Source organism: Trachemys scripta, chromosome 13, assembly GCF_013100865.1.
Source record: "Trachemys scripta elegans isolate TJP31775 chromosome 13, CAS_Tse_1.0, whole genome shotgun sequence".
NCBI classification, from domain to species: Eukaryota; Metazoa; Chordata; order Testudines; family Emydidae; genus Trachemys; species Trachemys scripta.
In genome coordinates, this window is record NC_048310.1 from 4,461,973 (window position 1) to 4,474,867 (window position 12,895).

At 48.3% G+C, this 12,895-nt stretch overlaps 2 protein-coding genes across 3 annotated transcripts in view; one reads left to right on the forward strand and one right to left on the reverse strand.

The window, feature by feature from the left end:
- Positions 1-633, forward strand: part of FANCA (FA complementation group A) — a 57,468-nt gene extending 56,835 nt beyond the window's left edge. For both annotated transcript variants that reach the window (XM_034788259.1, XM_034788260.1), the window contains exon 43: positions 275-633. In XM_034788259.1, coding sequence (XP_034644150.1) covers positions 275-382 — 108 coding nt within the window. In that variant the 3' untranslated portion in view covers positions 383-633. The remainder of the gene's footprint in view (positions 1-274) is intronic.
- ZNF276 (zinc finger protein 276) lies at positions 554-12,646 on the reverse strand. Its single transcript, XM_034788782.1, has 11 exons — positions 12,472-12,646; positions 9,234-9,543; positions 8,882-8,928; positions 7,633-8,130; positions 6,327-6,405; positions 4,955-5,035; positions 4,379-4,489; positions 4,226-4,301; positions 3,454-3,571; positions 3,001-3,100; positions 554-1,333 (listed from the first exon to the last, which is right to left on the reverse strand). Exons 1-11 carry the CDS (start codon positions 12,644-12,646, stop codon positions 1,048-1,050), a joined length of 1,881 nt encoding a protein of 626 aa, XP_034644673.1. The 3' UTR covers positions 554-1,047.
- Positions 12,647-12,895: the final 249 nt, after the last annotated feature.

A 12,895-nucleotide genomic window follows, 5' to 3' on the forward strand; every position in this document is an offset into this window, starting at 1 on the left:
CAGTCTTTTTTGCAAGACTAATCATGAACTAGTGCTGTCCCCAAACCATACAGCATTTAAATGCCCCTTTCATAGTACTTTCCTGGTAGTACAGATCCACTGTTTGTGTGGAGTTGGCTGTTGTCTGACCCCAAACCATGCTGTTTTTTCTCTAGCAGAGGCATGTTTTGGGAACTTTACTATAAACAGAGAGGCTGAGCTGGTGCTGATCTTAGAAGCCAATTGCTGCTTCTTCAAAGCAAGCTAATACCAGTTGCTTTCTTTTTCCTCCCAGTTACTGGATCCCTGTGAAGAGTTTGACCCAGAGGTGAAAGCTGCCCTCTTCCATTCTTGGAAGCCCACTGTAGCTGAGGATGTCTATGATGAACCAGTCCTCTTCTGAGTGATACTGGTGGAGAACTGTAGCCCGGGCAAGGGCAGCAGAGAAAGACGTGTCTAACTCTACAGCTGCAGAAAGTGTTTAAGAGATTTTTTGTGGAATCCAAAGAAATGGATTGACAGGAAAAACTTTCAGCTGTCCTCCATCTTTGTAACCAGGACTACTCGATTCAAATTACTTTGTAAATAATTTATTACAAGCAAAACCTTGAAGCTCTTGTTAATAATAAAAAGTAGGTTAAATTTTTCACTTTAGACTTGCTTGGGGAATTGTAATTTAAAAAAAAGCCTAGTTTTAAGTCACTCCACTGTCCCATATAACTGTAGACCCATCTGAATAGGAACTACATATATGCCTGCAGTTTATGAAACTACTTAACTGATGTGGTACAACTTGGTTTCTATCACCACGTGGGGGAGTGTAGAACATCCAGGTCCTTTACATTCGATGGAGACTGTTCAGTACAACACCGCTGAATTTGATTTAAGCATGGAGAATCACAGCACAGTAAAAGCTTTTTTTTTTTTTTTTTTTTTTTTCTCTGAGCAAGCTGAAGCTATTTGCACTGAGGTGGGTTTTTGTTGAGAATCTATTAAAATGTATATTAAAAATCCTCACTGCTGAATGGTTTATACAAGGCTGGATCAGTACACCCCTCCAGCAGACCTTCAAGTGGGCTCCTGTTGTGCAGTCTGTTCTGGTTTTACAGCCTGGCTTTCCACAGTCCCTGAAGGATTCAACATGAGAATCTGCTCAGGCTCCAGTGGCTTGGTTTTGTCCTGAGTCTGGGTCAGAGGGTGCACCATGGACATGTGGACATTAAGGTTATGGGCCTTTTCGAAACGCTTTCCACACTGGTCACAGGCAAACTCCAGCTCGGTCTCAGCTTTGTGTTTGGTCATGTGATATTTGAGAGACGCTCGCTGCCTGCATTGGAAACCACAGATTTCACATCTGGAAAGCAAAACACAATTAGAGCAACACTACAGTGGCCCCAGCTCCAGGTAAGGCTGGCAGTAGTTCATCACTAGTAAGAAAGTAGGGTAACGCTCACTGAACAAAAAGGCTTCAACTCAAGAGATTGTATTAAAAAAAATCTTCTGTTCCTGCACAGCAATTATCTGGGTAAATGGGTTTAGGAATATGGAGAATAAGATTGGTGACAGCTAATACTATTTCAGCACTTCAATGGAACATCTCTTGTGCATGGGGCAGGGAAGATACTGGAGCAGCACAGTACAAGAAATGCTAAGCTACTGAAGGCCTCTCGTTCATAGATTTCAAGGCCAGAAGGGACCATGATTATAACACAGGACCTAGAACTTCCCCATAATTCCTACAATATCTTTTAGAAAAACATCCACCCTTGATTTAAAAAGTGCCAGTAATGGAGAATCCACCACAACCCTGGGTAAACTGTTCCAATGGCTAAATACCCTCACTGTGAAGAACGTACACCTTATTTCCAGTCTGAATGTCTGACAATGGCTAGAAGTTGTACCTTTCTCTGCAAGATTGAAGAGCCCCTTACTAAATATTTGTTCCCCATGTAGATTATAATCAAGTCATCCCTAAACCACCTTTTTGTTAAACTAAACAGACTGACTCAGAACTCAATCACTTCTAATCCATTACTCGTTTGCAGGGCTCTCCAATTTATCAACATGCTTTTTGAACTGTGGATGGCAGAACTGGGCACAGGATTCCAGCAGCAGTTGCACCAGTGCCAACTAGAGGTAAAATAACTCTCTACTTCTATTTATTTCCCTGTTTATACATCCCAGGATCACTTTTGGTCACAGTGGGCACTCACGTTCAGCTGATGATCCACTACGCCCCACCAATCTTTTTCAGAGTCACTGCTTCCCAGGATAGAGTCCCATTTGTTCCCAGATGTATATGTTTATATCTATTTTCAAATGCATATTGGTTGCACCCATTTTACCAAACAATCCAGATTGCTCTGAATCAATGACCTGTCCTCATTATTTACCAATTCCCCAGTTTTTGCATCTACTGGGAGCTGAGGCAACGCAAATTAGAAAGCGTGAGAGTGAGCCTGCAAAGCGAGCGCACCGGGGTGGAGCTAAAAGGAATCCTGGAAGCAGATACGTTGAGCTAGTTTCTCCAGTAAAAGGAGACTCCCAATTGGTCAGGATCATGATTAGTCACAAACCCAATGTACAACTAGGAAATGTCTCCCTTAGTTACATCACCTCCCTGCTGGTAGCTAAGAGGACAGAGAAATCCCTACACTTCCTAGCATAGGCAGCAGGTCTGTTTTCCAGACACCACATGACTTCTTCCAGTACAGCAGGCCCCAGTTTATTTGAACTTTTCTGAACTTGACTTCAGAGAAGTGTGTCTTTAAATGAATTCCTTACCCTGGCTCCTCAGCTTCCAATCTGGATTTTCTGATGAAAACGCCAACATCTTACAGTGAGACTCTTGGATGGGGCCTTTTTCTAAACATTTAACTATACACACTAATTCTTTGCCACTCTGACTAGTGGAAGGAGATCATACAGATTCATATTTTAAAGGGGGTCTAACCGGTGACCCTGTCTATTCATTTACTTTATTACATCACTATGATGTGCATAAGGCCCAAGTGCACTTACTGGAGGGGCTTTGCTCCTGAATGGCGCATCTGGTGGACTGAGAGGTGTTTGCGTTGTTTGAAGGTCTGCCCACATTCATCACAGATATAATTCCGTACCTCTGCAGGGAGAACAGACATGGTGAAGGAGTCATTGGCACTGTTGACACCTTAACACCTCATTGATACACAGAAGCCCCTGCTTACCACAAGCAATTTAAGCTAAACCATGAAGTTCCTTCACTAGCACCTGATGGGGGAAGTAGCTCAAATCCTCCCAAAAGATGGCATGGCCTGGAGGCCTATCAGTACCAAACAAACAGTGGGAAGGGGGAGGAAGGGGGTCTTAAGCAAATACCACAGTGATAGGGCAGTTTCATACCCAACACAAGGTCTTGGCACAGTGAAGTCATCATCTTGTTCTTGCATAACACCCTCCCTTCGGTTGTGAGCAGCCACTGTCAGCAGGAAGTACCTGTATGAATGAGTTTCACATGGCGCTGTAGGTACCGATCGATCATGAACACCTTGTTGCAGCCAGGGTGGGGACAAGGCCTCTCCCGCACTTCTTCATGATGCTCCTTTATGTGTTTCTAAAAATAAGGATTGGAGTCTCTTTACCCTAGTAGGGGTCAGAAGTTAATTCACACTCCTAATCAATAGCTTACATAGCACAAGCCAGAAGACTCAAGGGAAAAAGGCAGTAGTGCAGGCCTACACATCACCTAGTTTCACTATGTGAAATGACTCAAGCTTGCATCCAAGCCTGCAAGTCCATCCTTCTGTAGGACTTTAATAAAACATTGTTAAACCTTCTCTCCACCAACATTAGGCCCCAAGCAGCCCATTAGCCTGCAGCGTTTCCAAAAGGGCTCCCCAGCAAGGCAATGGCTGAATCTCAGGACAGAAGATGAAGCACAGCGTGAGTTGGAAAGAGACCAGTTCCTCTTTCCACTTGAAACGGAACAAAGACCTCAGACACTACACAGGTCACGCAGCTGAACTGTTCACTTTGACCCATCCCTGTCCTTCAAGAGGAGGGAAAGGAATGCCCAGATACCATTCTTAATTCTCTACTCGCATGAAAGGTGATTCATCCCCTTTAATAGCTCACAGCACCTACACTGGAAATAACAAGTCGCATGTTAAAAGCAACAGAGGGTCCTGTGGCACCTTTGAGACTAACAGAAGTACTGGGAAGTCTAACAGAAGTACTAACAGAAGTCGCATGTTAATTCTTAACTTACCTTCATGCCATCGGCCCCTCTGTATACAGCTGTGCACCCCTGGTAAGGACACTTGTAGATGGTAGGCAGCTCCTCCCTGAAAAGCAGAGAATTACTCCAGTGAGATTGTGCTAATCTCGGAGAGTCACACGCCTCCGTGCTCAGTTCAGTTACCTTTCACATTTGATCTTTTTTTTCCAGCCTGGCTTGGGTCCTGGCTTCTTTCTTATTTTGGGCTCTTCAGCCTTCTTCGCTTCTTTATTTTCACTCTTTTTGTTGGACCCCCTAAGGCAAGGAACAACAATGTAAAGATATGAATGAGAATGTTTGATATTTCATTTGTATTGAATTCAAGTCTAATTTCACCTGAAATGGCCCAACTAGCTCAGCGAAGGTCTGGAGACACACAGGTGCTCTCTGCATGTGGGAGTGCGGGAGGAGGAGGAGGAATGCAGCCCCTGATAGATCACACTCACCTGCTGTGCAGCTCAGTGAACCATTCTACTGAGGCACCGTAAATCACGTCTCTAGATGCCAACAGGTCAGGAAGGGAGTGAGGGAGATGTGGGGAGCTTGAGTTCTGGGTCATGTGAGAGCAAACAAAACCTTCTTCCCTGGGTTGGCCTCCCCCATCCCAGAAAACCCAAAGAGGTGGGTCAGGGGACGCTGATGCTAATGCCTGCGCTATACCTATTCTGTGGATAAAGAACCAAGTTGTGTTAAAAAAGCAAAGTAAAAAAAGCCCCTTACTTCTTTTCTGGATAAGGTTCAAAGGAGTCATCTGAAGATTGCACGGTTCTCTTATCATTCTCATCTTCACTCAAGAAGTCTCTGAGAAAGAGAAGAAACTTTATAATACCTGGTTTGGATGAAACCTCAGCACTAACACTCCAATTTGCTGGTTTCTTTAGCAGTCATCAATATTTGTTCTTCAATCTCCTGCACAAAAAGTCATGGCAACTGAGGTGCAAAACAGTCTCATCCCACATCATCTCTTAAAGCAAGAAAAAAAACACACCCCAAGGAACACTTGAAACTGCAAAATCGATTTCTTTGGAGATTACAGCCCAGCAAGAATAAACTGAGGATTGTAATGAGAAAAAAGTCTGGCCATGCAGTTAGAGATTTACTGGAAGTTGTAAGAGTGGAATTGTCACAGCCAACCTCTGCAATAGGACAGGCAATTTTGCAGAGCAAGAACATAATACAATTGTTCTGACACAAAGTTAATTACTCTGCAGCTCACTCCACATTCTCCTAACAGCAGCCAATAGGCTTGGGCTTTTTATCCTAGTTATAGAAACAAACAATTCCGGGGTCAAGAAGGAGACAACAGAACATTCTGGCATCTTCTGTGCAACATTTTTCAGGCTCCCAGCTACATTTTAAATTATGCTTGCAAAAGGCAGGCTCGTACTTTTGACCCAGAACTACTGCTATATGGTCACTTATTTAGGTACTTCACTTTAGACACCCTCTTTTGGGAATCTTGGCCTAATTTTCTTCCACTGTTACGAGGGGTTATGATGATTGCAAAAATCGATAGGCTTTAAGTGTCATTTACTGCCACTCGGCAAGTTCCCATCAAACATGCTCCTTTTGTAAGTAAAGAGCAGATTTCGCTAAGTGCAGTGCAATATCAGACAACCAAGATGGATTCTCCTTTAGATATCCACACCAATGACTGTTCTGGAATTCAGACTCTCAGTAGCTGGAAATGAGAATGAACTATGAGACAGAATAGAAGCTATATGGGCCTGCAGTGCTGGCAATCATCTCACCAGACCCAGCGCAGAGCTGGACAATACCAAACTGGGTCCTTGAAAGACACAGGGCAGCTCTGCTGGGAAACTTTTTCAGAAGCTGCTAAAACATCTATCAGGGATTCCAAATGCCATTTAAAGAAAAACGGGACACGATTAGGAAAAAAGAATACGGGGTGTCAGCTCAGTGAACTTTTATCAAGATCACTACAAAGAAACCAGTCTCTGTCAGATGCTGGGTCCAAGGGAGGAAGGGGTCTCCCATGACCGGTCACACTGGAGAATTAGATTCCCCTCAGCTGATCATTTTCATGCTTGCAAAGAACATTTAGGCTATTTTAAACCCACTCTTCTCTCACCCCTCAGAAAGGTCACTGAACTCGTCTTTTACCCGCTCATCCGACGTTGAAGACAGAACCTGCTTCCCACTCAACTGTCCTAGGAAATAAAGGAGAACACTGCATATTACAAACAAAAAGCAGCTAAAAGAAGCCCGCAAACGGAGAATTCACTCACAGCAGCTAGCTACATACTCTCTTTGAGGATGGGTTAACCACATATGTGACTGCAGGGCTTCACAAGACCTGGGGCCTTCACCTCCTATACGCCAGGAACTGTTATGGATCCGTTTTGCCCCAATGCCCATGTAAACACTCTTGATTCTGACCCATACCAGTTTCTGATTTGTGGTTGTAATATATCTGAGACTAAGTAGCTTTCAATTACGTTTCCTCTTGTCAGCACCAGGAAGTCTTGCTCACACCTTTTTCAGATGCATGATCCAGAAAACAAGGTGGAGTCACCCAAGCCCACCTGTTTAAAGTCAGGAGATAATCCCCAGTGGTGTCACACATCATCTTGAGAAGGGACAAGAGATGAAGGTGCCAAATCAAGCCTACAGGGTGAATGGAAGCAGCTCTCTAAGTACTTACTGGTCCACTGCTGGAATCATGCTGGAAAGTTTCCTGTGAATGTCTGAGGGCAGTGACCAGGCTCTCCCTGGTTCCTCATACACCTGCTGTGGTGCTGGAGAGGGAGGAGGCAAGGCCATCCACCCAGCAGCTCAGGGGCCCACCTAGTATTTATTAGCAATAAGGGAAACTGTGGTAGTGTAGCCCAGGAGCGAAGCGCTAACAACTGCACTGAATTGTCCAACCCCCTGCACAAATGGTTCTTTGAAATGTCAGCACACGCCACATGGAAACACACCGAGAGCTCCCAGAGTGCAGAGGAGCAGTCCTCTCCACCACGGCCCATTTCACTCACTCGGCACTTTTCATCTTGAATCTCCACTGGGGCGGAAGCAGTCTCATCCCCATCAACAGACTGGGACACTTGGGCACAAAGAGGCAAAGTGACTTGCTCAAGGCCACAGAGCAAGTGTGTGGCAAAGCCACGATTTGACGCCCCAGCCCTGTGCTCAGAGCCCAGCTTCCGCGGTTTATTTTTAAATACGCTTCCTTTCTGCAATGCTTAGTTTCTAACATCAACCTGGACTGAGGTTTAGGTGCTGTTGATTGCTGTCTATGCCATCCTGGAAAACCACCCATCCTGGAGGTGATAGCACAGTCAAAGTTCTGCATGGACCCAGCCTCGGAGTCTGGGGAAAAGGGCCTTCACCTTTCCCCATATGGTTGGAGGTCGCTTTTTAGGCAAAACTCTTACCTGGGGCACTGCTCAGTGGAGAGGCTGACTGGGGCAGACTTTTCTCCTGTAAAGAGACTGGACTGTCCTCTTGTGAATGAGATGAATTTCTGCTCTGTGGCAACTGATTCTCAGCTCCGAGTGGCTCCGATGTGGTCCCTTTGTTTACTGGCTGCTCGCAAGTGCCTGTCCTTGCTGGAGCAAGCTGGGGCCTGGGAGCAGAGGCAGCCCCAGCATTGTCTGCACTTGCCCCGTTGTCAGTCAAACGCTGTGCTGTGCTCTTGTTCCATTCCCATGTAACAGACAAGGCATTATCAACAAGCACCGTGCTGCAATCAGAATCTGTATCCATAACATAGTCATGCCCGTTTCCACAGCCCCACACGGCTCGAATTATCCCACAGTACTCGGAAGATAACACACTCTGCAGGCTTGGCACAGACTGGCAGTTCCCCGCATGGTTGTGGGTCCACGTAACCAAATTATGCAGGCACTGGGGGCTGGATGTGATCAAGTCTACTGTTCAAATGGGAAAGAAGAGCATGCCAGCAGTTAGTCGCTTTGGCAGTCCCAGGCTGTCGAACAATGCTTATCCCCATTTAGATAGCAAAACAACCCATCACCATGCTATGTATCTGGCTCTTTATGCCATGCCCAACAACTAAGCTGAACCATTTAAAGACACCTGAAACGAGTGGCTGTAAAACATCCAGAGTTGATGGGGGAGCTCGGGCAGGCAGAGGCCCCAAAAGTACTTTTTAAAAGAACACATCTACGGGAATTTTTTAATGGTCTGGTTTTAAAAAATAACCTGGTAAATCGGGAATACTACAAAGCTGTTTTCTGCTTCTCTGCTGGGTCTGAGGGACTTTTGGGCAGGCCCAAGAACGTGACCAGATATACTCCATCCTAGCCCCCTTCCCCTGTCTGAATGCCCAGCTGCCTCTTCAGCTGATGCCACTACTGGAAAACTCCCTTGTGTGGAACCTGCTAGGAGAGCGAACAGGCAAGATCCCGGAGCAGTGCACAAGTCTGATGTCCTCGTCTAGTGCATGACACAGGAAGTACAAAGGACCATGAAGCAGTGACACTGACTAGAGACACAACTGTCAAATGCACTAAAGGAACAAACTGAAGGGAACTTCTTTAAATGACTAGATTTCAAGTTAGTGGCGTGTCGTCTGTGTCCAGTCAAAAACCCCAAACCCTCCTTTGACAGTATCACAGAACAAACAAAAAATAGTTCCCAATAATTCTGTCCTGCACTTACCCAAACAGGGGGCTTCTGCATCTGGCTGTGGCTGCACATCACTGTTCCTACACACAAAACAAAGCAGCACATGAAGAATCTCTTCCAGAAAGACAGAAAACCAGGAACATGGTAGCAGCTGGAGACAGGGCAGTAACCAAACTAATGTATCTAAACCTGGCAGTAACAAATAAAGGAGCACATGCTGGCTACAGAGAAAACAGATTCAGTCATTAGCTGTTTACAGCTGCTAAAAATACATCCTGTCCTGGGAGTTCAGTGCCCGGAAATTCCACAAGTAAACTAACATATACAAATATACAGAAATTTATGACTTGAAAAATGAACATGAATAAAAAAACTCAATACATACTTTCCTTTTGATTTTATATGGCCTGTGGGCGATGCATTCACCCTCTGAATAAACGTCTTGAGGACGCTGCGACATTTGTAAAACTGGGCATGGCATTTCTTGCAGACATATTGCGGGAGAGCAGGATCTTGTCGGACTGCTACTCCAACCAGTCGCTGGAAATCTGTGAAAAACACTTGATCCACACGTCGCTGCTTCTCAGAGTTCTCTCCCGTTACAGGAACCTTCCCAAAAGCATTCCGCAAGCTCCGGGAGGAAAACTTCCCATGGCAGAGTCGGCAATATCCTACGCTTAGGGCTCTACCAATTCCTAAGTAAGAAGGAAGGATGAAAATAAGTCAGTTCTTACAAATGTACAGGGACTGTTGTGTGTTTGTACAGCACCTAGCACACCGGCCCAGACATGGTTGTGGCCCTTACGAGTTACCACAGTACAAATGTTACACAATGACTTCACTCTAAGGCAGTGCATTGCCTTAAAAGAGGCTTGGGTGTAGAGCAACCAGGGCACTCCTTCACTCCAGCCCAAGATCAAGGTAATCAGGTGGGAGGCATGCCTGAGGAGTTAAGGAAACAGCTGCATTTGAGAAGCCAGCAACTGCTGCTGTGTAAACCTGTGCTCAGGACCAGCAAGGGCACCAGTGAAATGGGATTAAGCAGCATGAGGGGACACAAACCTCTCCCTCTAGAGTTCATCAACCCACAAGCGATTACTTCAAAGTAACACACCCCGCCCGCCCCAGGACTGAACAGCCTGCCAGCCCAGCACCATGCCGGCGTGTGGCTCTCCAACCCTCCCATGGCAGCCTACTGCACTCCTGCTGAACTACCCTGTAAAGAGGATTTTAGTTCTGCCCTTACACAAAGTGACAGTTACTAACTGGCAGCAGGGGGTGGGTGATTACAGTGCCACTGTATCCACTTCTACCCCAGCTGAATACAGATCACAGACTGACCCCTGTCCACGGGGGCTTGCCTGACCCAGCGAGGGAACACAAGAGATTTCTGTCTGCTGACCCTAAGGCACACGCCAGCGCAACATTTCAAATCTTACAACTTCACAATGCGCAGCACCCAGTGTGCCCAGAAACCAAGCACTCAACAATCAGTCAGGCCCTAGCAGAACAGTATTAACAGCATTTAAAACTGGGTTTATGTCACTGCAACAGCGATGTCATCCAGCCAGAACCACAGGCTCCATTAGGAAAGCCCATGGACCTTCCCCAACTGGTCAGCCTTATCCTTGGCCTCTCTACACCATCCCTGTACTACAGCTTTTCCTGCCTCTGACGCCCCCACCATGCTCATCTGAGTGCACAGTCCTTTCACAGGCTGTGGGGTTTTGCACCCAGAGGGCAGTATGTACCAATGGACACTAGAAGGCTGTACATAGGAGCTGCACTCCCTTCTGATACCAGGGACTCCAAGCAGTACCCTAGGCCGTTCCCCTCACCCATATCTGAGCTGAAGAGCGGATGGCCTTGACCTGCACGATTCTCTGTGGATGAGGAGCGGCACAGGGCAGTAAAAGCCCTCCCTGCTCAATTTGGAGTTTCTTTACAGGCAGGAGAAAGTTCAGACACTACCGATGGCTTTTGGGGCTTTGAGAAGGTTTTATCACTAGTTATATTACAAATGTTGCAACTTCACTTCATGTGTAACTGTCTGCTTTCAAAAAAAAAAAAAAAAGTTTCCCCTTCAAACAAACAATGTAGCTGTTTCAGGTACAACCCTCAACTCACACAAATATATACAAGTTAATACAGAATCAGTGCATTCTTAAAGGCCCATGGTCTAGGGTAGGGGTTCTCAAATGGGGGGACAGGACCCCTCAGGGGGTCGCAAGCTGTCAGCCTCCGCCCCAAACCCATTTTTGCCTCCATTATTTATAATGGTGTTAAATATATTAAAAAGTGTTTTTAATTTATAAGGGAGATCGCACACAGAGGCTTGCTATGTAAAAGGGGTCACCAGTACAAAAGTTTGAGAGCCACTGGTTGATAGTGTCCAGTATTCTGGTATTTCAGAACAGCCCTCCCTCTCTTCCCCACACTTAGCGTAATGCACTGTCAAGGAGAGATTGTACTTCCTGACTGTAGCGATGACCAGCTCATGCCTGGAAGCATGGCAATGATAACGCTTCTAATGTGTATCCTCATTCATGTAGCTGCCAGTAGAAACCTTTCATAGCTATCATATAATGGGTGGGGGCATCTTTAAATGCTGAAAGGTTTAGACCATCTGTGCCCCAACCTGCTTGTTTTATTCTATCACACAAATAAGTGGCCTTAACTTACTGCAGACTCTACATTTGAACAGACAACTTTCTAATTCTGCTTTTTTCAGCAGATTTCAAATCCCACAATCTGGAACATTCATTGATGTTTTCCCCATTTTTCCTCTCTTCTTTTACTATGGAGTGTCACCCTGCCAGGGGATAAACCCCTCCAAACATCGTTGCAGACAGGCACACTGGGTGCTTGTGTCAGAAGCAGAGCTACTCACAGTAGTCCCCAGACAAGAAGATAGAAGATCAGGATTGGAAGGGACTCCAAACACTTCTCTTGTGAGGAGAATTGACAGATGACGGGTTTCCTGCCACTTTCTGTACTTGTTTGGGGCTGGATTTATAGTTACTCTCAGCTCCTCCCCCATCACCCCTGCTAGCAGAAACCGCATTTCCTGGGCTAAAGAGCGCTGGCCCAGCAGCCCTGGACTCCGGCAGCCTCCAAGCCCCCAGGGGCTGGTTTGCTGCCCCCACGGTCAGGGACTCCCACGGGTGGTCAAGATCAAGGGCCCCCCTTCTGTGCCTTTCCCAGGCCCGGCCAACTCTGTCCCTGGTCCGAGGCCAGCTGGCCCTAGCTCCCGGGAGCCGAGGCCCGCCCTGCCATTTTGGGCTGGTTTGTGCAGGTGATTTCGGGGACGGAGGAGTGTCAGCCGGCAGCCCGGGTCGGAGAAGCCACTCCTGCCCCAAAGCATTCCCCGCCCGTGGGGCCGGGCCCCGCGCGCCCGAGCTCGCCCCCGGGGTGTGGCCGGGCAGGAGCGCGCGGGGCCCGGGGGGGGTCCGGCTCCGTCTGGGCTCCCGGGGCCCATCGAGCGTCTGGCTCCGCCGAGGGGCTCAGAAGCCGCGGTGACGGGCGGGCGCGGGGGGAGCCCCGGCCCGGACACCGGCCCCCAAGCCCGCGGGGGCCCGGTCCGGTCCCTGGTCCGGTCCGGTCCCTGCGCCGCCGACACCCACCTGCCTCCTCGGCGCCGTCCTCCGGCTCGGGCTGCGCCGGGGCCCCGCGCGCCCCCTGCCCCGCCCCGGCCGCCTCCTCCCGGGCCGCGCGGCCCCGCCGCCCGCTCCCCGCCCGGGGCTCCGGCCTGCGCCCGCCGGCGGGGGACAGGAACCGGCCGCGCCGATCCCGCTTCATCGCCGCCGCCCAGGGCCCGCTGCGGGCGCCTCCCGCCTCGGCGCTGGGGCTGGCGGGGTCGCGGCGGGGCACTGCGCCCCCTGGCGGCCCGGAGGAGCCGAGCGCAGCCGACCCCCCCCGTCCCTCCCACGCGTGGGGCTGTCCCAGCCCGGGCTCCGCCTCAGCCACCCCACGCGTGTCACGGCCGCGCGCCCCCACCTGTCCTCGTGCCGCCAGCCGGGCTGCATTTGGGAGCTTGAGCTCTCCAGT